General features: G+C 49.9%; 13 protein-coding genes across 13 annotated transcripts; 4 read left to right on the top strand and 9 right to left on the bottom strand.

Annotated features, from left to right (window-relative positions):
• Nucleotides 1-49: 49 nt before the first annotated feature.
• On the bottom strand, nucleotides 50-998 carry N7446_006433 (complex I 24 kDa subunit family protein; the record flags this gene model as incomplete). Its single annotated transcript, XM_058515181.1, has 3 exons — nucleotides 50-445; nucleotides 495-785; nucleotides 879-998. The coding sequence occupies 3 exons, from the start codon at nucleotides 996-998 to the stop codon at nucleotides 50-52; spliced, it is 807 nt and encodes a 268-aa protein (XP_058372359.1).
• A 321-nt stretch (nucleotides 999-1,319) lies between these two features.
• Nucleotides 1,320-1,664, bottom strand: N7446_006432 (uncharacterized protein; the record flags this gene model as incomplete). Its single annotated transcript, XM_058515180.1, has 1 exon — nucleotides 1,320-1,664. One exon carries the CDS (start codon nucleotides 1,662-1,664, stop codon nucleotides 1,320-1,322), a length of 345 nt encoding a protein of 114 aa, XP_058372358.1.
• A 505-nt stretch (nucleotides 1,665-2,169) lies between these two features.
• On the bottom strand, nucleotides 2,170-3,231 carry aah1 (adenosine deaminase; the record flags this gene model as incomplete). Its single annotated transcript, XM_058515179.1, has 1 exon — nucleotides 2,170-3,231. One exon carries the CDS (start codon nucleotides 3,229-3,231, stop codon nucleotides 2,170-2,172), a length of 1,062 nt encoding a protein of 353 aa, XP_058372357.1.
• A 383-nt stretch (nucleotides 3,232-3,614) lies between these two features.
• On the bottom strand, nucleotides 3,615-4,937 carry N7446_006430 (L-threonylcarbamoyladenylate synthase; the record flags this gene model as incomplete). The annotated part of the gene is made up of 1 exon (XM_058515178.1): nucleotides 3,615-4,937. The coding sequence occupies one exon, from the start codon at nucleotides 4,935-4,937 to the stop codon at nucleotides 3,615-3,617; it is 1,323 nt and encodes a 440-aa protein (XP_058372356.1).
• A 544-nt stretch (nucleotides 4,938-5,481) lies between these two features.
• N7446_006429 (putative DUF814 domain protein) lies at nucleotides 5,482-8,892 on the bottom strand (the record flags this gene model as incomplete). The annotated part of the gene is made up of 4 exons (XM_058515177.1): nucleotides 5,482-7,069; nucleotides 7,120-8,696; nucleotides 8,744-8,812; nucleotides 8,860-8,892. 4 exons carry the CDS (start codon nucleotides 8,890-8,892, stop codon nucleotides 5,482-5,484), a joined length of 3,267 nt encoding a protein of 1,088 aa, XP_058372355.1.
• Nucleotides 8,893-9,601: 709 nt separating this feature from the next.
• N7446_006428 (class I SAM-dependent DNA methyltransferase) lies at nucleotides 9,602-10,261 on the bottom strand (the record flags this gene model as incomplete). Its single annotated transcript, XM_058515176.1, has 1 exon — nucleotides 9,602-10,261. The coding sequence occupies one exon, from the start codon at nucleotides 10,259-10,261 to the stop codon at nucleotides 9,602-9,604; it is 660 nt and encodes a 219-aa protein (XP_058372354.1).
• A 2,701-nt stretch (nucleotides 10,262-12,962) lies between these two features.
• Nucleotides 12,963-13,409, top strand: N7446_006427 (uncharacterized protein; the record flags this gene model as incomplete). The annotated part of the gene is made up of 3 exons (XM_058515175.1): nucleotides 12,963-13,055; nucleotides 13,136-13,274; nucleotides 13,360-13,409. The coding sequence occupies 3 exons, from the start codon at nucleotides 12,963-12,965 to the stop codon at nucleotides 13,407-13,409; spliced, it is 282 nt and encodes a 93-aa protein (XP_058372353.1).
• Nucleotides 13,410-14,115: 706 nt separating this feature from the next.
• N7446_006426 (60S ribosomal protein uL16) lies at nucleotides 14,116-15,065 on the bottom strand (the record flags this gene model as incomplete). The annotated part of the gene is made up of 3 exons (XM_058515174.1): nucleotides 14,116-14,560; nucleotides 14,620-14,795; nucleotides 15,021-15,065. The coding sequence occupies 3 exons, from the start codon at nucleotides 15,063-15,065 to the stop codon at nucleotides 14,116-14,118; spliced, it is 666 nt and encodes a 221-aa protein (XP_058372352.1).
• A 481-nt stretch (nucleotides 15,066-15,546) lies between these two features.
• Nucleotides 15,547-15,984, bottom strand: N7446_006425 (60S ribosomal protein eL30; the record flags this gene model as incomplete). The annotated part of the gene is made up of 3 exons (XM_058515173.1): nucleotides 15,547-15,642; nucleotides 15,699-15,893; nucleotides 15,949-15,984. The coding sequence occupies 3 exons, from the start codon at nucleotides 15,982-15,984 to the stop codon at nucleotides 15,547-15,549; spliced, it is 327 nt and encodes a 108-aa protein (XP_058372351.1).
• A 728-nt stretch (nucleotides 15,985-16,712) lies between these two features.
• N7446_006424 (uncharacterized protein) lies at nucleotides 16,713-18,689 on the top strand (the record flags this gene model as incomplete). Its single annotated transcript, XM_058515172.1, has 2 exons — nucleotides 16,713-17,361; nucleotides 17,425-18,689. 2 exons carry the CDS (start codon nucleotides 16,713-16,715, stop codon nucleotides 18,687-18,689), a joined length of 1,914 nt encoding a protein of 637 aa, XP_058372350.1.
• A 519-nt stretch (nucleotides 18,690-19,208) lies between these two features.
• N7446_006423 (coatomer subunit zeta) lies at nucleotides 19,209-20,285 on the top strand. Its single transcript, XM_058515171.1, has 2 exons — nucleotides 19,209-19,593; nucleotides 19,661-20,285. The coding sequence occupies exons 1-2, from the start codon at nucleotides 19,229-19,231 to the stop codon at nucleotides 19,899-19,901; spliced, it is 606 nt and encodes a 201-aa protein (XP_058372349.1). The 5' UTR covers nucleotides 19,209-19,228; the 3' UTR covers nucleotides 19,902-20,285.
• Nucleotides 20,286-20,533: 248 nt separating this feature from the next.
• Nucleotides 20,534-21,000, bottom strand: N7446_006422 (GFA family protein; the record flags this gene model as incomplete). Its single annotated transcript, XM_058515170.1, has 2 exons — nucleotides 20,534-20,881; nucleotides 20,935-21,000. 2 exons carry the CDS (start codon nucleotides 20,998-21,000, stop codon nucleotides 20,534-20,536), a joined length of 414 nt encoding a protein of 137 aa, XP_058372348.1.
• Nucleotides 21,001-22,706: 1,706 nt separating this feature from the next.
• N7446_006421 (Zn(II)2Cys6 transcription factor) lies at nucleotides 22,707-24,845 on the top strand (the record flags this gene model as incomplete). Its single annotated transcript, XM_058515169.1, has 2 exons — nucleotides 22,707-22,772; nucleotides 22,818-24,845. 2 exons carry the CDS (start codon nucleotides 22,707-22,709, stop codon nucleotides 24,843-24,845), a joined length of 2,094 nt encoding a protein of 697 aa, XP_058372347.1.
• Nucleotides 24,846-24,996: the final 151 nt, after the last annotated feature.

Genomic DNA, 24,996 nt, shown 5'->3' with positions numbered 1-24,996 from the left:
ACGGCAATGTGAAGAGGGTTTATATTCTTTTCTCTCTTTTGGGGTTCTCTTATTGCTGGGGCTGCGCGTCCAATGCATTGTCCTTGCGCATCATCGTCTCAGGGTTCCACACGGGCACGTCGGTCAGGTTAGTCAGGCCGGCGCTGTTCTCGCAGGTATCGCGCCCGCTCAGCGGGCCCGGGGCGGGAACCTTGGTGCCGGCGCCGGTGGCGGAGGCGGAGTCCTTGAGTGCGGTCAGGATGGTCTTGATTGACTCGGGGGTCAGGTCCTCGTAGTAGTCGTCGTTGATCTGGACCATGGGGGCGTTGACGCAGGCGCCGAGGCACTCGACCTCAATGTATGTGAAGAGGCCGTCCTCGGTGGTGTGGCCAGGCGTGATTCCGAGGTGCTCGTTGATGGCCTTCACGATAGAGTCGCTACCACAGCCACCAAGCTGGCATGGGGTCTGGGGAGATTAGCAATTGTCTGGAATCAATGTTGTCATTGCTGCTTACCGTTGTGCAGATCTGCACGAAGTACTTGCCAACGGGCTCGCGGTTGTACATGGTGTAGAAGGTCGCAACCTCGTAAACGCGCATTGGGGGCATCTCGAGCATGCGAGCGACCTCGTTCATGACGCTGATGCTGGTGAAACCGTGCTGGCGCTGGCCAAGGTCGAGCAGGGGCATGACGGCGGCCTTCTTGTACTGGGGAGGGTAGCGCTTGAGGATCTCATCGGCGAGTTGGAGGTTCTGGTCGGAAAACTTGAACGGGAGGGTCGGGTTGTTGTGAGGCTTGTTGCGGTGCTATTGGACAGGGACACAGTCAGTAAATATAACCTTTTCTCTTCAATCCGAGGCGCAATTGCCGCGAAGCCAGGAGGGGGTTCGGGTACGCACCACCGAAAGGGTGTCGCTGAACCGTTGCGAGCCGGCGGAGAAGGCTCTGTATTGGGGCTTGGGGAGCTGGTGAATCAGCTGGCGGCCAACCCGCGGGACTGAGAATAGTTTGGAGGCCATCGCTGGGTATATGCGAGGGTCAATTGGAAGACGATGAGGTTGGAGGTTGGAGGAGAATGAGGTTCAAGTTGACGAGGGCGTTTTGCGGGCGGACACTGACCAATCAGCGTCGACAGATTACTCCCGCTTTACCAATCCTCCATCGAACATCGCAACTTCACCTGCAACCTGTGACGATATTCTTGCTTGATATGAATACGATATGGATGATGATCACTGAAATGCACGGCGCCAATTAACAATAACAGAACTCGATATTAACCAGCAGTCCCCACTAACACCACCGTCCCCAACACATCCATGTACGATACCATCATCCAACTACACATTCTCCATACGATAAACCTCATAAGCAACCTCTTCATACGGATGAGCCGAAACCAAAGCATCAACTGCCTTCAGCATAACATCCCGACCCAGACACATAATCTCAACCTTGACCTCCTCACAGTGTTCCACAACACCAACCGCCCCGACGGCCGGGTCTGCGCCTTCATTAGGTAGGAACTGGCCCATGCCAGTAGTTTGGAAACAACATTTGGTATATTTCCCTCCGGGAAATGACCCTCCGCCTGTTGCGAAGATGGCATCCTTGCAAGGCTCCAGGTCGGAGGGCGGGACAAAGAAGACGAGTTTGTAGCGGTCCAGAAGGGTGGAGGTGGACATTTCGTGGATGAAGGAGATGCTCTGGTAGGCTTGGTTTCTTGTAGAAGTGCAGAGTTGCACTGCTCTGCGCTGAGGGGTTCGTGGGGTGGCTGATGCGATGGCTGATACTGAGTGGAGTTGACGTAGTGTCTGTGGGCGTGATCGAGGCTGGAAGGAAGACCTCAGTAGGCTACAGCACCTGTTGGTTGTTACTCTGTGCATCAATCACGGTTGTGTGCAACGTAGGAGAGCTGGAGCTGGGTAACTGCAAGTGCAGTCGCCAAGTGAGGAGTAGATCTGAGTTGGTGCCTGATGTATCAGGGATTATCTCTGATATCTAAATTAGGTACTTCGTCAGGACTTCGTTAGTACTTTAAATCAACATCCATTTCATATATTCATTTAATTTGCTCCTGATATATACTCCGGTTGAAAACGGTATACAAAGGTGTTGAAACACAGGGTATCAGATGCACTCCCACCCAATTCAATCCATATATACGCCAACTCTACACCAACCTCTAATTTAAGCAGCAAGGGTATGCATATGCTCCTTAACATGCGCCTCAATCCTCTCCAACAAAGCCGCCTTCCTCTCATCAGGAATCCAGCTCTCCTGAACACTATTCTCGGCAATAATCCTCCACTCCAAAACATTCAACCCAAACGCCTCCTGCACAGCACAATAATTATCCAAAATATATCCTCCAAAGTAAGCCGGATCATCACTATTAATCGAAAACTTCACCCCAGCTTCCAAGAACTTCCGAATAGGAACCTCCTTAACAGACTTCACACACTGCAGCCGCACATTCGACAAAGGACAAACAGTAAGCAAAGTGCCCTGGCGCGCAACCCGCTTCATCAACTCCTCGTCCTCAACAAGCCGAATCCCATGATCAATCCGCGTGGCACCAAGCTCAAGCGCCGTACTGATATACGTGGGGTCACCCTCTTCACCGGCATGCGCCGTAAGCGGGATACCCTTTACCTTCGCTTCGGCATAGATATCACGGAACATATCCTTCGGAGGCCCAACCTCCGAAGAAGACCATCCAAGACCGTGAACAACCCCAGCTTCGAAGTGTTTACTAGCGACCAATTCATCGTAAACACCCTTGGCCGAGTCGACGGGGAGATGGCGCACGAAACAGAGAATCAGGCGAGTAGACAGGCCGAGTTCTTTCTCGGCGCGCTGGCAGCCCTTGGAGAATCCGCCTACGATGGTTTCGTAGGGGATGCCGCGGTCTTCGTGGACTTGGGGGTCGAAGAAGACTTCGGCGTGGTGGACGCCATCCGAATGCGCCTTTTGGAAGTAGGACCAGGCTAGATCCGCGAAGTCTTGTTCGTTGCGGAGGACCGCCATGCCTTCGAAGTAGAAGTGTAGGAAGTCGTCCAGTGAGGTAAAGTGTTCATAGCGTTTGCTTAGGGTAGAGATTGAGGTGTAGACTGGGTCTGTTGGGAGGGGTATGCCGTTTCGCGCCGCCAGTTCGAAGATTAGTTCTGGAGTTAGGCATCCCTCCAGGTGGACGTGGTGCTCGCATTTTGGCAAGCCTTTGATGAAGTCGTGGAGGGGGGATTTGCACATGGTGGGTTGGTTTTGCTATGTGCACGTGGCTTTTGAAATTGGTTGTTTTCCTGTTTCTATAGATTGTACGGACTGTGCCAAGATATATGGAAATGTTCAGTTCACCGGTGTCTCAAGATATACCATGCTCCGAGACGTTTTATGACTCCTTTTTCGATTATTGAGAAGAGCGGGTGGATAAGCCTTCCTCGTCCGTGGGTCGGAGGTCCCCGAGATCGTGATCGAAAGCCTAAAAAGGAGTATAAAGGCACTGCAGCACTAAAACGGTAAGTGCAAGAGATATTTCATTGCTCCGTCCATGTAATTTTGCACAAAAGTTCTAATATTGACAACACATTTGAAAATCTATCCACCCTGCACTTGGCACTATAATCGTAAATCATCTAAACTCGCAATTCGGCACCAGCAGCCTTGCGGAGCCGGTTCATAACAGCCGCAGACAAGTGGCCCTCGTCATCTGAAACACCCTCCACGTAGATCACATCAACATCGAGATCGTCGAGCGCGCGGAGCGCCGAAAACAGACCATGCGCGATAGCAGTTGCATCCCGGCCGAGATGGTAGTCGTATGCCATCTTCGTGCAGGTGCTGGGGTTACCAGTCTCCTGCACTGGCACTGGGAAGCTCACGAGGTTCTCGATAGGGGCAGAGACGGCCTTCACAGTACTAGCGACTTCGGCCTCGGGAGCAAGATCCAAACCCAGCTTCCAGTTTCGAGTGCGTATGATACCGATGTTGTGTGCACCGATGGCAGTATCTTGCAAGTCCTTTTGGACATGCTTCACTACTCCTTTCATGGTGGATGTAGGCTCGAAGAGGACGACTCGTGCTTTCGGCGAATAGTGTCGGTACTTCATGCCCGGTGCTCGCGGGATATCTTTCATTTCTAGTGTTCCGTCGCTGTAGGCAACTTCCACCTTTTCCCAGCCTTCACATTCCCGTAACTCGTCGATGCCGATGCCGCCTGGGCGCAGGATCGCCGGTGGGTTGGTTAAGCCGTCGACCACGGTGCTCTCGACACCGACGCCGGAGGCTCCACCGTCCAGAATTAACTCGATGCGGCCTTGCAAATCGTGGTATACATGTTGCGCGGTTGTTGGGGATGGCTTAGTGGAAGCGTTGGCGGATGGGGCGGCAAGGGGACGGTCTGTGGCGTGGATGAGGAGCCGCGCGAGGGGAGAGGAGGGCATGCGGACGCCGAACGTGGTCAATTTGGAGGTGACCTCGGGCGCCAACTCGGACCCGGATGGGTTGGGTAGAATGATAGTCAGGGCGCCTGGCCAGAATCGGTCGATCAGAGGCTTGTAGATCGGTGGGATGGAGATGCGCGGCGTCTGAGGAGATCCCGGGCTGGATCCCGGGCTAGATCCTGTGCTGGGTTTGACGGTAGGGTTGAGGAGACGATCGAGCATGTCCAGTGAGTCAACGTGAATGATCAGTGGGTTGTCTGAGGGACGCTGTTTCGCGCGGTAGATGCCCTGGACGGAGGCGCTGCGTGTAGCATCGGCTCCTAGTCCATATACTGTCTCGGTTGGAAAGGCGACGGGGAGGTCACTCGACCGGAGGAGTTCAGCGGCTTCTTCGATAGCCTTAGACTCGGGTGTTTGTCGGCTGCGCTCCTTCTCCCACCATTCGGGCAGAGACAAATCGCCGGGCCCTTGGCTCAGCCGTTGGACAGGGAGGACTCGCGTCTGCGTGGAAGACATGATTATGTATCTGACACAACTGCGATGAGCACCGCCGGCGAAAGTGCGAGTGAACAGCAATTTGAAGAGGTCTTGATCAATGACGCACTGTTCCACGCAAGCCGAGGGGCCAAAAGAGGAGAGGCCCGAGTTCCAATCGCAAGATATGATTCCTTAAGCGTGGATTCTGGTAGAGATCGTCTCTAAACCATTCGGTCTAACATCCTGCACGATGCCGTCAGAGACAACGATAAGAGTCCAAACGCAGGAGAAATTCGATTCCATGACGTCGGATGACTCATCACGTTGGGCACGCTGCGCAATAAGCGCAACACGAGCAGTTGCATATTGTCTATCTTTGTTTGAATAAATAAGAGTTAAAAATGGTAAGAAATGCATCTATAAAATCGCCGGGGCGGGGTTGTGGCTGATCACGGTATTTGACCAGGGTAGATATACATGTAGATCGGCTCTAACGTTATAAGCTATTGATAGCCCTACCTCATCGTTGGTGTATTGAGGCTCTCATCTATGTACTGTCTATACATTCAACACTTTTGCTCACTCATTTCTTCTTTCCCTTGCCTCCTTTGGGTCCTCCTCCACCCTTTCCACCTTTGCCCTTATCACCACCACCACCACCTCCTCCAGCTCCGCCCGGAGTCATGATACGCACCTTACTAACAGGCATGGTGTTAATGATCTCGGACTCCTTCCAGGCTTTGATTAGATCACCTTCCTGTGCGCGAAGGCGCTCTGCATCGACTCGGGGGATCCCAGCATCCTCGGCATGTTCCTTCTTGACCTTGCCGGTTGTGGTCTCGTGTACCCACCGACCGACAATCTCCTTGACAGCCTTGCCCTTCTTCACTGCACCCGGCTGCAGCTTAACCTTGTACTTGTAGCGCCCAAGGGCACCCCAAGGAGCACAGACTGGAATAGCAGCAAGGATCTCGTCATCGGTAGTCGGTGTGCCAATCAAAGCCGGAATCCAAGCGAGATCTGCTGCCTCTGCTGCTGCAGTCTCTTCATTGTAATCGTCCGTCCCAGTTTCCGTAAAGATAGCTTGGCGTTTGCGCTCGGCTTCGGCGGCGCGCTCGTGTTGGGCCCGGCGGCGTTGCCTTTGCGCCTCGGCGTCCCGTTCACGCTGCTCTTTGGCTTCAGCTGCCTTGGCCGCCTTTGCGGCTTTGCCCTTATTGGCACCCACGAGGCGAAGAGCTAGTTCTCGTTCCTCTTCATCTTGGTGAGCATACTTAGCAGCTGCACGCTTATCTTTCGCCCGCTTTCCCCGGGTGGGAGCGATGCGTGGCGCAGCTGGTTCCTCGTCACGGTCAAGTTGCTTGCCCTGTCGCAGAGTGCGCCGCTCTCTGGCCGAGAGCTTTTGCTCTTCCGGTCCTTGCGGCGCGGTTTGAGTCGCTGATGCAGCTTCTTCTTCGCCCTCTGAAGCTTGTTCTGCGACCTCTTCGGCGGGCTCTGCCTCTGGCTCGGACAAGGACTCAGATTCGGGTTCTTGGGATAGCTGAGTTGCCGGAAGCTCCAAGTCGCCTCGTTGAAGAGGGTTACGGGTTGCCGCTTTATTGTCTTCATCCTCCTCGTCTTCTGACGCCTCAGCTTCCTTCTCTGTATCTGCAGTAGGCTCCGGGGTAGACTCTGACTTCTCCGGGACCTCCTGTATCACAGTGGAGGTCTTCGGCTCTGAAGCAGCAACTGGTACTGCGGGAGTAGCATCAATTTTTGGAATTTCGAACGCGTCAAAGCGCTGCTTGTGGTTCTTAACACTGCTCTCTTGACTGATTTGGAACATGATAGCAAATCCAAGAACAAGCTGCGATGGAGCCAAGAAATTCTTCTCTCCCTTGATCTGGAAAGATCCAGTGGGTAAAATACCACTTCCATTATCCGCAACCTTTGACACTTGATGAGCATGCGCCCACCATGCGGACATGACGGCCTTGGAATCCCACGCCGTCGAAGTCGCGACACAAAGATTTCCGGCTTGAGAGAGGGTAGATGGGGAAATTGGCGCTTCGGCACTACCAGCTCGGTTCTTGACCACCATTGGCGTGGCACCCTCCAGGTCAGCGTGCACAAAAATATCGCCCTTGTTGAGGTATCGGCGGTAGAGAAGTTCGCTTTGCATGGCATCACGAGCACTAGAAAAAATCAGTACATGTCACAAACTAAACCCGATGGAGTCACATACCCGATGACCAAATAACCTTCTGAGGAGATAAAGAAGATGAATTTCTCAAACCAGAACGGCGTCCGAGTCTGTCGCAGCACTTCCTTCTCCTGCTTCAGATTCTTCTTGAGATCGGTCGTGACCTTTTTCTCGTGGCTCTTCAGTGCCTTGGTGGAAGATTGGGCTGTTCTCTCCGCCTTCTCCGAGGCCTGCTTCTTTTGATCGTAATATTGTGATGCATTTGCCCAAGGGCTGAGACCAAGGTCAATGTCGATAGTCAATGCCTTGGAATCTCTTTCAGCACGCCCGGCGTCCTGTTTTTCTTCATTTTCCGATTCAGATTCTGATTCGTCACTGCTAGAAACATCTTCATCCTCGTCCTCGTCGTCACCAGCCTCCCCAAGGAGAAGAGTGACGGTGTTCTCGTAGAGTTTGAGAGGCAGCCTGATGATTTGTGCTACTTGGTTGCCACGTTCCTGCTCCATCTCAATGAGACGCGCTATTTCACCCCAGTCCATTCCTTGAGCTACCAGCCCATTGACAGCGTCCATTGCCTCTTGGACTCGGTAAACATTGTCCTGAATGGCATCCGCCTTGCGGATATGAAGCTCTTGAGCATCTTTCAGTGCATCAATGCGCTTCTTGTGTTCCTGTCGTACGGATTCAAGCTTCTTCTTGGCGGCCGCCTCGCGTTCGGTCAGTCGCGACTCAAGTCGCTGCGATTCCAGAGACGAGAAATACTCGTCCACGGTAGCATTGAAGCGTTCAAACTCCAGGATCTTGATCCCCGGCTTGTCCTCAAATTGGCGAGGCTTGAACGGATGGAAGTCTTCGTACACCAAGCTTGTCTTTGACGAGTCTTCTCCTTCGGGGGCAGGCCGAGAATCCTCCTTGGCGACAATGTAGCCAGGGTGACTGTCGCCAGTATCAAAGCTTTTAGAGATTCGCTCCGCCTCCTCCAGTACCTCCTTCACTTTCTGTAAAATATCGGGGTTTCCCAAGACCTGATCCAGCGGCGTGGCAGTGTCGAATTCTTTGACGGCAAAGACATGGTCCATTAGCAAGGGAGGATATTCGGGGAATCCTTGCGACAATGCTTTTCGCAAAGCCTCTGTTCCCTTCTTCTTGGACTTCTTGGGCGCAAAGCCCTCCTGAGAAAAGAGCGCCTGTGCCTTTTCTAGTGTCTGGGTAATTCGATCCGTTGTGACATCCGGAACCCCGTTATAGTTTTGCTTGTTGGACACGGTATATTTGAGTCCAACCTTAATCTCCTCCTGACCTTCCCCGGCGGGAACTTGTCGGAACAATCCAATAATGTTGTATTCGCGGTCCGTCAAGATGATGTTACCACCGGCGAAGAATTCGAGGAACATGTGGTATGCGCCATCACTGAAGCAGAAATCTATAATGCGATCGGTTCCAATCTGAGTGATACTTGTAATCCGACGGGACTTCAGGTATTTTCGGAAGCGCGTAACGAAGGGAGAGGGTGTGGTGGCCGCTGTGCGCGAGTATTGAGTCACATGAGTGCGGAAGCCGGAGTCGACGATGAGTTGACGGCGATGGTCCGGTTTGGCGAGTTTGAATAGAAAGATGCGCTGAATCAATTAGTCCAGTCCGGCTGGGAGGAAAGGATCGGGCGTACCGAGGACAGGTCATAGATGTTGGATACCCGGAGGTGGACCAGCTCCGAGGCCAATTCCTGCGTGATGACCTAGGGCTGTCAGTAGGATATCTCTGCAATGAGGCTTTTAGGCATACCTTCACGTCCAGGGATGAGAATCTCTGCTTCATAATGAGTGTGGTTGTTGAAGGAGGAATTTTCGAGGTGACGTATGCGGGGCAGGAACAGTCGGAGTCGGAAAGCGTGATAGCGCGCATCTGTCCCCTTCCATCCTAATCTATAGAAAATCCTTCTTTTTTGTCTTTGGCATCCTTTCGCAGTCAACCTTAATACTTTGAAAGTCCGTTGTATCTTCCTAGAGACTTTTCACATATCTTGATTTTCCTTTGTCCCCTGCAAGTAGAGGTTCCTTCAGCATTCCATATAGATACATTATCTATAGTATTGCATTATCTATAGTATTGCTGATACTGTGGCTACTTAAAAACTACTATTCCTATTTAACAGTCTCTACTTATAAGTCTCAGAATCAGGACCAATTCTGCTGTTTAAATCATATAGTCCAAGTTTTCTCTTGCTTTGTGTTTAGCGCCCACCTTGACAGAATCACATAACTGCTATCTCTTTCAGCAGCAAATATAAAGCGGGTATCATCCAGCTAAAGGTCCGGGCACCTTGATGGGATTTCATTTTTTTTGTCGCTAGCAATGTTCTAGAAATTATAACCGGGTACAAGCAGCCGGGAGTGCGTTATAAAGGTATCTCTTTGTCGCATTGGAAGGTGTTGAAAACCTGTTTGTGTCGCATGGGAGGATGTTGAAAGCCTGTCTGTTCGCTCAAGTTGCATATGGGTTGATCATGTCGCTGGGGCTGTGTTGTTCAGGGGCGAGGGTTCTTTTCTAGGATAGCCAGCACTGCTTTGTCGCCGTGTCCCTTTACATAGTCTATAAGCTCATCGGTGACCACATTCACCAAACCTTCCTCTTTCAGCTTCTCAACCTCCGCCTTGAACCCTCCAGATACCCAGATCTCATCAAGAATTGTTGCAATGACGATACCATTGGTCTTGGTAACCCGGACAAGCTCTCTCAAGGCAGGGTCCGGTCCAACATGGCCCTGAGTGAATGTGCCAACGCATGACACGATGTCGTATGTTCCGTCTGGCTTGTCGATTGGCCGGTTCATATCAGCTTGAGTTAGATCACGGTAGACGCCAGTCTGTCTGGCAATCTCCAGCATGGCGGGAGACAAGTCAATGCCGTCAATTGCCTTTGCATTGGCGACTGCAAGGGCTTCTCCCACCAAGCCGGTTCCACAGCCAGCATCAAGAATCACACTGTCGGCAGCACCGTTCGACAATGAGAACTTCATAGCAGCTTGAGCGACGAGGACAGGAGCAACATAGTTCTGAGCTTCGTCGCCGACCTCAGCATTGTAGGTGGCAGCCCATTTGTCATAGAGCTCCATACAATGTTTGCTGTCGGTGCTGGCACGGGCCTGAGCCAGATAGAGGTTGTTCGTAGGAATTGGAGCGTGCATATTGAGAAAAAGATTGTTGTTAACAAAGTGTCAATTATGATCAGAGAGCTTTGATTTAGGGCTTGAATGAGGTTTCCGCCCTGCTACATCCCCCTTCTTATAGCAGATGCAAACATACAATTTCGGCTAAATTTGATCAGAGCATTGCGTGATGCGGGGTAACTACAACCTTCTTCAAAGAGTGACGTTTGGTCGATCGATGATGTCGGTGGGTGAGCCCAGACGTCTGGGCTGAAGCCTGAGCAACCTCTTACATCTAGAGACGCGGGAAATCCCCGCTCGAGAAAGCAGGCTAAGTTTAATGTATGCATGGAATGTTTCCAGTTACTCCGAGGAGCTAATGCACGTGGAGTCTTCTGCCTTTAATTGCCCTTGGTGGCATATTAATTCAATGCGTGCAATAGGCAACACCTTTCGGTCTTTCCTACACATACTTCAATACGTAGTGATGATTGTATATTGACCCGAAGCTATTTACTTGCGTTCATGTAGGATTGGCCTATTAAATAGCATATTTCCCCACATGTTCACTTAGTTATTCTCCGTATCCAGGGCCAGGGCGGGGAGACGATCACTGGTGCCTCACATTGGTACGTACCTATGAATACGGCGTGTAGAGCGGGTTCCTATCATTAACGTAAGCTAGGGCTAATGTTTTCCCCTGGTATTAGAAATAGAATAATATAATGCCAAGCTCTATGCTAATAGAGATAGATGCCTTGTCCATTTTCTTTGTGTCACTACTAACAGGTCTTGCCCTAATAAGCACCACTTCGTCTTGTAAGACGCTATATACTAACACAGCAAACCGACTAGATCTTCTTTAAGGGAATAGCAGTGAGTGAGCTTTGTCAAATCTCCGACCCTTATGGACATTTCTTTTGCGCTCAAGTATCTCACCTTGTTCGGATGCCTGAAATTACCTCGCTGCTGGTGAAAATAGTGAATATGAGTTAGTGGCCTTGCGCTATGTTAAGGATGCTGTCTGGTATAAGATATTGTTACATATTAATATTTGTTCTACTATTAACCAATGTGAAATGTCTTAGAAAATCCTTCTCTATGGTCTGTAGAGATACATTAGTCATATTTAATGAGTTGTTTGCTATCAAGCAACTTCACTCACACTCCCACCCTCACTCATACACACATTCTTTTCTCCTCTCTGTCTTTCGTTCATCACCGCTACTACATCTCACATCAGACAGATACAGCAAAAAAAAAATTTTTTTGTCCCTTTTTTTGGCGTTGTGCATAGTCTTTGACTGAATCATTAAAGTCCGCTACTCGGCTTCATTCTAACTCTCTCGCATTCTATACGCTTAGGAGTAGGAATCGCCTACTCACACGTATCCTTTAAGTCCTCTTAGCCTGCGTTTATTCCAACTTTCTCTATGCCATGCCCTTTCCAAGCCTGGAGTATCCTTTAATATCGTTTAACCCCGTCTCAGTCCGCTTTCTCGCATAATCTATGCTGTGGAATGGAGCATCCACATCAAACCTTGTGTATGCTAGGTCCTTACAGCTTCCTCTTAGTCCGATCCTCGCATACGTCAGACAAAGAACCTCATTACCAATCCTCACATGTCGGATATTATCCAAGGCATACTGACATTAGGAACTGACAGCAGCAAAACTCAGCCTCATCTTATTCCCTTGCCATTGTATCGGATCTTCCGTCTCCTCTGCTTGGCTTCGTCAAAAGATGTCATCTTTAGACAAACAATCACCTATAAACAAGATGTCGCTTGCGGATAGGCAAACGACTGAGACAGTGGGCGGGAAGCTCTGAGTATGAACATAAAATGCTTCTTTCTCCTAGCATCTTTCTATTTGGCTTCAACACTCATCTTGGTCCCCGGGAATTCTGAATTCAGCCACTCTGTCTAATTTGCCAGAATGTTTGTAGGTCGGTGATTCAAAGAGGCTGCAGAGCAGGCTGCAACTCAGTAGGAGATTGAAAAATTCCTCTCAGTGCAAAGCTTCGAAACCTTCTGATATTTCTTAACCTTGGCTCGGTTTTTGAAGCATAAGCAGCCGATTCGACCGTTATCTAAGCCTATTGAACTTTCGATACAGACTTATATGTTCGATATCAGTCACACGGGTGATTTAATGGCTCAGTCCCGTGTCAACTACTATCCCTCCACGCGGGACCGGTGTATGCCCAGCTTTGAATGAAGCGCCCATTTCTAGACAGACGAACCGCATCCATCTCCACCTATGCGAACACTAACAATTGCCATCTTGTACGCACAAACCATACCTATCGCATGGAGATGATTGTTCGTTGAATTGAGATTTCCCCACTGTAGCTTCCCACCCACAACTAGAACACGTCAGTTTATTGAGATAGTTATCACAAATGGAACCCTAATTTAAATACCTCAAGCCTTGCAACTCCAGATGTAACTTGACGTCAAGAATCCCAAAAACCGGGTTGAACTCACATTCCAACAAGATCTCATTCCGACGATCCCCTAGACACCGACTTTGTTTACGAGGTACAGTGATAACCCCAAGAATGTACCACACCTCCTATCCCTGCGTAAATAGATCATCGATTGATAAATTGTCCATGAAGATCCCCAGTTTTTCAACCCCTGCATCCTATCCCCGTATCCTGCATCTTCCATCTATCAATCCAATCGTACCTTACTTCACCGCGTGAAAGAAATATCAATTCAATCTACTCCTCAAAATGAAGCTCACCATCTTCCTCCCTCTGGCCGCTTTCTTGTCTTGGGCAATTGCCGAGACCACTGATCCTACCGACGATGCCAGTCCTTGTCTTGTATGTCTCTCCGTTCTACCTTGAGTAGACAATATACCATATCAATCAAAAACTGACCGTGCGCTTTCTCGTGTCTATAGCTGCGGTGTATGTCCGAGGCTGCTGACGTTGCTGGCTGTGCCTCTTCTGTCGATACCGAGTGCACCTGTCCTAGTGCTGCGTTCAAGGATGCACTCGGGTCTTGCTTGCAGCATTCTTGTACTGAAGATGATATCACAGGTATGTCTATCAGCTTCGTTTTGTTTGGGTTTTTTTCAAATTCGATTTTTGGACACTGGAACTAATTTTTCTTCTCCCTCGTCAGCTGCTGGAGAATTGCACAAGGAACGGTGTGGAACAACTCCTGCTGAATAAATGGGCTGTATATATTTTTAAATCCATATAATCTCTTCCAAACAGGTGGAAATAGTTATTTAATTCATGATTTCTAATTATTTTTGGGTTGTTGCTTGGTGACTTAATACCGTAGATGGACTATCTGCACAAATATATATTGACCTCTGATTGGGACAGTAGCAATTTCAATTTTTTATAAGGGCAAGCTCCCTACGACCACTCAATTATGAGATATGGTCATGCTTAAAGCAATTAAAACTGGAGATATTTCTATCGCAACCAGGCGGCCGGATCATCAGTATAGATTTCTTCTACGGCCATTGAGTGGACATGAGTGACGTGACCGAGACTTTGGCCCCATTTTCATGCATCTACGGAGTCCGCTCGGACATTGGGCCTAGGCTCATTCATGCCAGGCGTGTCAGATCTGACAGTTTTGAGGCCTTTCCCCACGAGCCCGAGGATTTGTCTTACTGATGTCGAAATTGAGTCTGCGTACTCCGTATAGTGAGTGCATGATGCTTTGGCTATGAATGTTGGAAGACTACTCTACTTGTACGCGAAAATGATCTACTTGCAATCAAGTAAAAAAAGTACCCATGGAAGAACTCCATCATTGCGATTGCACGAGATTGATATCAAGAATAGGTGTGACAGGTAAAGAGAGCACATTCAAGTATTTTTGTCGTTCTGAACTTCATATTCTGGAATGACCCATCAACATCTAAGCGGAAGTCTCGAAGGCACCGGGGAAGCGCTTCATGTTCTCCTCGATCTGACCGTGGCCACGGAGGAACTGAACGTAGGCACCGTCCTGGCGGAGCTTGCCCTCCTGGCGGAGCTGAACGTAGTCCTCACGACGAACGGGGGTGAAGCCCCAGTTCTTGGAGACAATGATCTTTTGGCGGCCGGGGAACTTGTACATGGAGCGGCGGAGAGCCTCCAGAGCGGTGGGGCGGTGGGCGTCACGGGTACGGACAGACAGAATGATCTGGCCGATGTTGACACGGGCGACGAGACCCTGGGGCTTTCCGTAGGCACCACGCATACCGGTCTGCAGACGATCGGCACCAGCGCACGACAGCATCTTGTTGATACGGACGACGTGGAAGGGGTGGACACGGACACGGAGGTGGAAACCTTCCTTACCGGCGATCTTCACGAGGTACCTATTGACGAAAGTTATGAGTTTGCGTTCATGTAAGGCGGATGAGTTCGAGGGACATACTTGTTGGCGCAAATACGGGCGGCTTCGAGAGCCTCGGAGGACAGCTGCTCGTACTCGTTGGAGACCAGGTGGACACAGGTGGGGAAGTCGTCCACGTTGGCCTTCTTACGACCAAGATCGAAGATACGAATCTTAGGGTCGGGAACACCACGGTTGAACCGGGACTTGGGGTAGGGCTAAATGTTGATTCATGTCAGTCAAATCGATCTTCCAAAAAATAATTGATCCTCCAAAAATCGATAGCCCAAAGCCCAGCAATTTTCCTCTGCAATAGACGACATCCCAGCCATGGCGAGTTGGTTGCTGGAGAGCGTGGTGCTCTTTGGTGTACACTCCCCACAACCGAGATGTCCATCCATCACCCACACAAATCATTCTCCCTCCTTCAGATCGAAACGCACCTTGTTCTTGCAGTAGCGGTAGCATCTCGCGGGACGACGGGCCATTTTTAGTGCTGGAGGTGGGGTGAATGCACTTCCTGCGAACTGGTTGTTGGTTGTCGGTGGTGTCGAGGGTTCGAAAAGAGAGAGAGAAAAGAGCCCGCCAGTCACGGGATTACCTGATTTCCAAGCAAATGTGCTAACCGGTGGCAAAGCCCTAACCCTATGCGAGACGGGCCAATCAGGGACCGCCCGCCTTACCGCTTTGGGCCAATGGACTATCGGAGGAACATCTATACGCTGCGGCGAGTTTTATCAGCATCATTTATCCGTAAAGGATAATTAATAAGACCTGCATGACATGGTGTCATTCGTGGCGTTGGTCCGTCTACAGTAACTACGCTTGTGCTTAAAGCTACGCATGCCCCAATATGATTAGTCCATGGGTAGATTTGTACTAATCTCATATGCGGCGAGAATCATTCAAGATCTCGCGGCGCATATGTCGCGAACCTATCAACCCCGTACTATTCCACTGACGTGCCGTCTAAACCGAGCTGGTAAGGATGTCGGAGTCACCGGCATCCAGGATGGCCATAGTGGCGCAACGGAACAGCTTACCGCATGCGGTACCAAGCTCGATCTTCAATTCTAATTAGCAATCCTGCAGCATTTTGCCTCAAACAAAGAATGACTCACGTTGTTGCCTGAGAAGTGGTGGACGGGAGTCTTGGCGAGCATGGCGTAGTACTCAAGCTCAGACTTGCGGAGCGGAGGAGTGTTCGCAGCAATGATGACCAGCTTGGCCTTGCCCGAGCGCAATGTGTTCATGGTAGACTTTGCTCCCAGGGTGACCTTACCCGACTTCATCACCAGAGCGAGCCTGGAGTTGACCTGCAATATACTGTTAGTCAAGGTGCATGACCGCATTGCGACAGCAGCAACTCACATTGTCGGAACCCTTCTTGGACTTGTTGGGGGCCATCGTTACGCGGAAGTTCCTGAGGACTTCGGTTCGGTATCGAAATAGGGGTCAATTGTGCGCTCCGGCCTGGTTTGTTGAAGTGGAAGCAACCATCGCAAATGAAGATCTCGATCAATACTGTGGACACGGAGATACATTCATCCGGAAACCTTAGTCTAACCGCCAAGCCATAGTCGCCTGAGGCATGAAACTCCTTGAAACCGTCATGTATGGTGCTTTTAGGGATATCACAACATTCAGTCCTTGTTATAATTGTCAAACAACGAACCGTTCACACGGCCCTCGAATCTAAGCTTCTATATATACCTTCCTCTCTCATTCGCTGTTCTGAGTCGTTCTGACTCGTATTGATCCGGCCCCCGACCCGTTACGCGTATTTTTAGATACAAGAGTAAGGGATCCGCATTCCTCACCGTTGACTTATGGTCTGCAACCGTTCTTTTTCTCTCATTCCAGCCCTCTTCCGGTAGTCTGTGTTCGATGATTCTTCTCTTTCGATCAACCATGTGGCGCGTAATCAAACTGTGACAGCTTTCACTACATTCCTGGCCTTCAATCTACCCATACAAGCGCTCTCCACTAGGTGTCCACTAGGCTTTGACCGCCGATTGCGCTGCACCCTGAATTTCCTCCCCTTCTCCTGACCACCAATTGAAGCGCAAACTGGAGGCTTTTGGCATTCTTTCTATATACTTTCGCCAGAGTCCACGGACTCGGGACCCTGCACCATGTCAGCATCGCCTCGCAAGCCTGGAACTCCCGGCAATTCCAGCAAATCACCACCCGCAGATCCGCACTCAACCAACGGGTCCACCACACGAGGGCATGCACGCTCGCCCAGTGCCGCAACCAACGGACTCAACCGTTCCCCATCTTTAAGAGGTTCTACTCCCGTCTCTGCGCGCGCGGCTGCAAGAAAACCTGGCCGCTCCAACCTCAGCATGTCGAACGTTCCACGAGTCTCCAACGACCCCTCTGAAGAAGAGGCGCGGGCCCAGAATGCCGCCCTCATCGAAGACCTACGATCGCAGCTTCAAAAGGCTGAAACGGCTTCCGAACAATACCAGAAACAGCTAGGCGTTTTGCAAATGCGTCTTGATGAAGCAATCAGTGAACAAAGCAAGTTGGAGGACCAGGCCCACGAGCGAGACAGTCGGATCGAGGTCCTTAACAATGAAATCCGGGACCAAGGTCGTCAGATCCGTGACTTGGAACAGAATCACGAGTCCGAGCGGAATGCCATGCTGCAAGAGAAGGAGCAACAGACCAGCCGGGAGGAAGAAATGCAAGCGACAATCCAACGATTGAAGGATTCAGTGGCGCAAAAGGATATGCGCATGAACTCAGAAGGTGACCGCCACCAAGTCTCTCGATCTTGTAAGACGACATAACTCTTGTGATCGCTGAGTATATGACAACCAGAGACTAACTTTCGTACAGCTAGCTTTCGCAACCGATCTTCCCCGGACGTGGATGGCCAATTTGCACCCTCTTCGCATCTCGAGCGTAGCCCCTCCCGCAACAACTCTACACTTCTCCTGCAGAAAGATAAAGTCATCGAGTCACTACGCCTCGAACTGGCCGAGTCGCAAATAAAACTTGTCGAGATGGAGAATGCAGGCGGTGGCCGCCAGCGTGAACTAGAGAAAGACCTGCTCGAGGCTCGCATGGCTAACGCCCGCTTGATGGAAGATAACGAAAGCTACCAACTCCTACTCAGCGAGAAGACCCTCACTGGAGACTTCACTAAGGGCGAGTTCATGCGGGATGCCCACCCTACAAAGGAATCGTCCGGTGGCCTGGGATCTTTGGCAGATGAGCTAGAGTCTGTGGATGAGTCACCTGAGAATGATTCCAGCCCTAAGCCAGAGGGAGAGATCAAGGCCCTCAAAGACCAGAACAAAGCCCTTACACTTTACATTGAGCGTATCATTAGTCGAGTTCTCATGCACGATGGGTTCGAACATGTTCTGGACCGGAATGAAGACCAGTCTGGCGGGAAGTCAGGCAACGACAAGGACCTTCCCCCGACCCCTCCAGAGAAGGATGACGCACATTCGTCTTTCTTGCAACGCGCCAAGTCGGTTGTCGGTGGTCAAGGTGCTCGCCCTTCAGTTCAACCCCGGTCGCGCCCAACCAGCATGATGCCTCCCCCCACACCATCGCAGAGCAACCCAAATGAGAACCCCAACACCGCACCAAGCATTCCCTTCCGCACTCAGTCTGTGAGAGCTAGCCACCGCCGCAGTCGCTCTGAACAGGTCGACACCGGAGCTGCCAATGTTGTCGGACAGATCTATCGCGGACGCAACTCTGGCGGACCGATCAGCCCGACTGCTATGGGCCCTGGATCGCGCCAGAGCATGTTCTCCGGAGCAGCGAGCTATATCTCTAGCATGAGCCGTGCTCCATCCATGTCCAGCCAGCCAGACCGGGCCGGCCACAGCAGCTCCCCTAGTATCACGAGTGACCCTCACGGAGATACTGCCTCTACTGGGGCCACCTCCAGCCCTCCTCGCTCTAGTGGAGGAATGAACAACTACACTGGAGCAGTGATGCAGCAGGATAAACTGCGCCCCCTGCGTCTTGTCAGCGAAACCGCCAGACTCAAGGAGGAGGAGGACGCGGCCCGCAAGAAGGCTAACCGCGCGAGCTGGATTCCGTGGTTAAACCGCGCCAATGCTGAAGAACCGGCGCCGCAGTAGGCCGTGTTCCTCGGGCAGTATGATTTGATGTGATCTGGAAATCGGTCTTTACCATATTTTTAACATACCCATACCCTCTATGATGCACATAGCACGATTCATGTATTCCCTGAGTTTTCATGTTTCTTTTAACGCAATGCGAGTCCTCCCCCATCAATGTGGTTTTCGTAAAGGAGTCTGGACATCGCGGCTTATTTCGATACATATATTATTCCCCATGTCTGAGTTACGACGTATTTGCGATCACTTTGTGTCATGTCCCCAATCTACATGTATGCTTTATTTCAGTATCCTCCAGTTGCGATGAGCTAGCAAGAGCTGGCCATGGATCTATTTTGTAGATATCAATGTGATAAAAAACCAAAACATGAAGCAGCTTAGATCGAAGTCCTCTATGAAATTAAAAGCCCAAAGTAATGAGTTATGCACTGATAGAACACGGAACAACATTAGTGCGTCTCCGCCTCCGGCCAGATTGGCGGTTGAGAGCAACAACAATCGTAGAATTCACCAATTGCTCTCCAAAACAATAAATCACCATGCCCGGCCCTCTGTCCCTCTTCTCCGTCAATGCGGTTCTCGTCATGTCCGCTGACGACGGCTCCCGCATTTTCACCAAGTACTACTCAGCCCCCATCCCCCCGCCGGTGCTGTCCCCAACTCGACCGACTACCCCGGCGCCAACCCATACCCCACTGTCAAGGAGCAGCGCGCCTTTGAAAAGGGCCTCCTCGAAAAAGACCAACAAGTCCTCAAGCGATGTGATCCTGTACGACAACCGCATCGTGGTCTTCAAGATGGAGAGCGACGTCATGCTCTACGTTGTTGGCAGCGCCGACGAGAACGAGGTCCTGCTGTACAACGTCGTCCTCTCACTACGGGATGCTCTGGGAATTCTATTCAAGTATGTCCCTGTTATATTTGTTGGGGTTTTTGTTGCTAGTGGTTTCTAACATGTCTGTTTCAACCAGGGGCGCAACCGACAAGCGCACTATCGTCGAGAACTACGACCTAGTCTCCCTGACCATTGACGAAATCATCGATGACGGCATTATCCTCGAAACAGACCCCGTCATGATCGCCTCGCGGGTTAGCCGTGCTCCAGCCGCAGATGCGCCTAATATGAAGAACATCGACCTCTCCGAACAGGGTCTCATGAACGCCTGGGAGTTCGGTAAGCGCCGCCTTGCAGAGGGTCTGCGCCAGATGTAACGGGGACACGAATATTTGTCTTGCGTTCTAAGGTTGGGGCATTGATGTGATGTGTTTTTGGCCCTGTTGAAGCATTTCTTAAGTATTGTTTTACCCACCCGCTTTTCTTCCTGGCTGGTCCTGGCGTCATACGGCTATTCTATTTTATTCTATCTTTTTTCCCTTGCTCAACTTGGTTATTTGTCCTGGGATCTGAAGTCATAGACCTGTTTCTGTTGATTTCGTTTGCATTTTACAAAATGACCTTGGCTGCTGATTGTTCTTTGTCCTTTGATATTGATATTGACAATGCTGAGCCGGGAAGCTGCATAATTCATGATTCCATGTCCTGAGTCTAATGAGTGCAATGAGCAAAAGCAATAGCCTCGAATCCTTGATAAGGGGTTTCATTTTCTACAAGTATTGAGTCGACTATGCTAGGTGCCCAATCCCCATAACTGGCTGGATGATGTGTATACTGGATATTCTTGATCTGAATGCCGCGACAGAGAATAGACTCTGGAGCGCGATGAGGCACGCCATCAGGGAGAATAGTTCATTCTTATTATAAACTAGATGAAGGCTTTTCTTATAACACGAAGCCAAATTTTTCCCATGAAAGGAATAACAAAGGAAGCCATCGTTCGATAAGATTAAAATTCCAACATCTGTGCAGTCCCCTCAAGATTGGAAAGCCACGGTACTCGATACTTCGTCCAAAACTCCATGGTCGGCTTGACCTGCGCGAATGCATCGGGGTCGTCCAAAGTCCCAACCTGAACAACAGCAACGCCCTTAAAAGCTTCGAGATCGGCCGTCTTGTAGATTGCACCACCACAATTGTCACAGAAATGGACAGTTAAGTTCATACCACTTTCATGGACCACACTGTAGCGCTTAGGTGTACCGGCAGTGATTTTGAAATCGTTCTCCGGGATCATGATGTTAACCGTATTCGTGCCGCCGCTGATCTTCCGACATGATAGGCAGTGGCAGGTAGCCTGTATACCAAGCTCAAATTGAGCTCCTTTGTAGAGATTGTCAAAGGTCTTACCATTCCTTGTGGCTCTCCGGCAAACTCATATTGGAGGTTTCGGCAAAGGCAGGATCCGGTAGGCATTTTGGCGTTGATAATTGGGAGTTATGGCAGTTGAGTGACTACGCGGGGCTGAACTGCTCTTATACGAATCTTCAGCTGTCACTTGACTCTTAAACTCGTACCTGTCCTCGTGTTAAAGCCACTATAGTCATATACTACGTAAGCAAGTGTTTTCGATTCTCGACCTCGGGTGGATATCGCCACTGTAGGGCTGGCCCGTTTCCGTATTCTTGATCGCTTTGATTAACCAGACCGGTTTTTTTCTTTTCTTTTCTTTTCTTTTTTTGGTTACGCTTTAGTTGAGGAGCCCGAGGGTGGTAATAAGTTAATTCTCCGAATGTTTGTTCTTTTATGCAAGCCCTAGAAATTTTGCGCTAATGTTCCAATCAGACACGTTTTTTTTTTTTTTTTTTTTTTTTTTTTTGCGATGAGAACAGGCGGTGATCAACTGAGGGACAAAACCCAAGTTGGGGTTCTCTAAAGCCAGATCTTGGGCAGTGCGACCCTTGTTATCCAGTATAGAAGGATTGGTTGACGGGTGATCCAGGAGTGCCCTTACAACATCGGAATGGCCGTGGACAGCCAAATGTAAAGGAACTAATCCCTGTTTATCGGTCTCGTTGGGATCAGATATTCTATGAATCATGTACATAACAATTTCCCGGTGTCCATGCATAGCCGCAAGATGGAGAGGCATATGCCCCGTATCATCCCGTAGGCCAAAATCGGCACCGTGATGAAAAAGTAGAGCAACGATCTCATCCAGTCCATTGATGGTGGCTTCAAGTAAGGAGTTTCGACCAAAGGCGGAGGGGTCTTTGGCATCGATATCAAATTTGCGGGATGCAAGAAGAACTTTTACTGTGGAATTGTGACCATTTCGCAAAGCGAGGTGTATTGGGTCCCAAGAAATATGGACGTTCGACCACGCAGGTGGAACAAGGCCATCTTTTGAATCCAGAAGAAATTGCACCATGGAATTATCTCCGTCCTTTACTGTCCGTTTCATTGCCCTGAATCCGAGAAATGGACGTCCTGCCCAGGACGGCTCAGCACTGTGACCGAGGACGAATATCCTTTCATTGCAGCCCATTCCAAAAGCAGATCTGGTGATCACTCCAGCCATGTTCATGGCGCCAACTAGCTTGCCCACCTTTTCGACTGTAGACTTGATCCACCCTGCGACTGATTGACCATTGCGCACATCGATGGCGGTGGTTATGTGCTTATCAGAGTTAGGCAATCACTGAATTGCCTCTACTAGTGCTTTCCCCTTGATATCGGCCAGCGAGATTAGTGCACCGCGAGATGCGAGGAGCTTAGCTGTTGGGAGTCCCATGCCCGGAGGCTGCGCCGGTAATTGCAATCGGATTAACACTTAACAGCGCGGGTAAAAATAGTGGATAAAACTTCAACTTACTACTTTGTCTTCAAAGGACATCATTGTGTGGTGCTCTGCAGTATTGCGAGAATGATAATGACCAAAGCCATGGCAGGATAGTGATATGTGCGCAATCCACCCAAATAATCCCGATTCAAACCTGCAATGATGAAGTTTTGGCTCAATGGCTGAATAACTATGGATAACAATCACCAAGTAAATATGCCAGAGAGGCAAGTATGCGCGCACCACCAAATAGGCAGGTTTCCGCTATCGGAGCTCCACAGATCGGCCCTGCTATTCCCCGCAATATAGGGAGTAGGGCTCACTTCCTTCATCTCCCCAAATGGATTCAATTCGAGAAAGTGTACACGAGATTGGTCATACGCGGTCATTCACAGGATGCAGCACAGTAAGTCTGATGGTGCCCAGTAATGCTAATCTCTAACCAGAACAGTGTCGAAGTCGGCATGTCAAATGCGACGAAGGACGCCCGACATGTTCCATGTGTGAATATCTCGGTATAACTTGTGAGGGATACAAGAAAGATATCTTCTTCGACTTTGAGAGTTCATCCGGCAATCATGGGGTGCGCTTTCGCCGACCGTTGCTCTCGCTTGAGGACCGTGAACGGATGAGCGAATGGCTTACTTCGAGTGTTCCTCCCAAGCAAACTCTGAAGATATTATCCCATATCGATGAAGAATGCGAGCAAGCATCTTCCTCAGATGAGATTGACATCCGTCGAGGCCCCTTTGGCGGTTTCAGAATCAACCCGGGGCGAAGCGCTGTGCCTGTGCCTGTGCCCTGTGAGCCAGTCGTGAATGTGAACCACCCAGAAGACACAGAATCAAGTCCTCCGCAAGATCTCATTACTATGAATAACAATTATGAACTATCGCCACCGCTACCCCTTTCGCCCTGGTCACAAGGCCTGATGCACCTCATTTTCGACCTGCCCGAAAACGTACCCAGTCCTCCTTCTCCAGGACTCTTAGAAGCTATGTTGAATCCACAAGGGGGAAACAACACAGAATTACACGAATATATGCCAGTAGGCTTCATGCCTGACCCTTATTACAACAACGCCACATCACCAACCTCTCTATCTTCCACGAGCACCACGAAATCCTTCCCTTATGACGCTGTCTTCCTTCTCAAGCATTACGCCTCGGCGGTAATAAGCTTGATGACTCCACTTCGGCACTCCAAAACACCCTGGCATGTTCTTTTTATACCTCATGCCAAAAATTGCCTTGCAGCTCTGGCTCTGAATGATGAAATGAGCCATGCCTGTCTATGCGCATTCTACGGGATGTTGGCTATCAGTGCATTTAGTCTGGGAGGGGTCTCTCGGTCTCAGACGTGGCTTGAAAAAGCCGTGATATACAAGGAAGAAGCCCGAAAGCATGCGCGGATGATGTTAATGACTGCCTATGATGTCCCCAAGGTGGCCAAATACAAATCTATTCTGATGGCCTTACTTACTATGGTACAGGTTTTGATGTTTTCAGGAAATAGAAGCGAGACTGAGTGCTACTTCCTCGAAGCGGAAAAGTTCATTCGGTTAAGAGGACTGAAGCGCAAGAAATCCCGCAAGGTCCGTCTACTTCATCACTGCTATGCGTTTGAGCGCATTATACATGAGAGCATCTTCATCTGCGGTGCAAGCTCAACCCAGCGGCATCATATTCGCACAGCAATTGAATCAAGTGGGCTAGGAATGTATAGTCTTGACAGTCTATCATTCCGGCTCACTGGCTGGAAGAACTTGAACCAAGAGATGATGAGAGTACGCGGACAAGAGGAGGGAGAGAACGACCTACACCTTGAACGTCCGGGGCTTTGGTCTTCTACGCTTTATCCCGAGATATTTGGTATCCCAGAACAATGGGTCTTCCTTTTATCTCAGGTGGTCCGACTTGGAAAAGAGAAAGATGCAGCAGAGGGAGAAGATACAACAAATTGTCTCAGCCTAAAAGATTTTATCAACCGAGCAAAGACACTCGAAGATTCGATCAACAATCTCCACTTACCCAGCCGGAATACGTTCGCACCTGGAAATATCAACTCTAAACTCGACCAAGATATAATCGATAATATGCTAGAGGCAATGCAGAATGCACTGGCAATATACTTCTACCGTCGAGTTCATGATGTGGATGCATCCATATTGCAGACAAAAGTCGTGGGTGTTTTGGACCGATTACTACGCTGTGAATATGCAGACTCTACAGTGGTGCACGGCTCAGCGGGGTTCATCTGGCCTGCCTTCATTGCAGCGTGTGAAGCCGAGGATTCTTCTGTCCAAGCCACATTCTCTAATTGGTTTGAAAACTCGGCTTGTCGGAGCGGTCTTTCTTGCTTTACGGATACATTGGACAATATCCAGAGGATATGGCAGGAAAAGTCTTGTGCCAATGGGAAGAGTGTTACTTGGTTGGATCTGATGAAGAACACTGTGCCGTTGCAGTCGCACTTATGATTTTTATGAAGGGATGTTTTATGCTAGTGTCTGTTTCTTGTATATCGACAGGACCAAAGGTTGGGTCTGGCCATAGCCATACCTTGGTAAACCTGTGTCGACTTCATGCTACCACAATGTGCAGAGTATTGTGTATGACCATTGACCGCTT

The sequence above is a fragment of the Penicillium canescens genome (assembly GCF_028828765.1).
Source record: "Penicillium canescens strain IBT 15451 chromosome Unknown utg000004l_segment0_segment0, whole genome shotgun sequence".
NCBI lineage: Eukaryota > Fungi > Ascomycota > Eurotiomycetes > Eurotiales > Aspergillaceae > Penicillium > Penicillium canescens.
The sequence above is the reverse complement of the archived record's forward strand: the minus strand, read 5'-3'. Positions and strand labels throughout refer to the sequence as shown.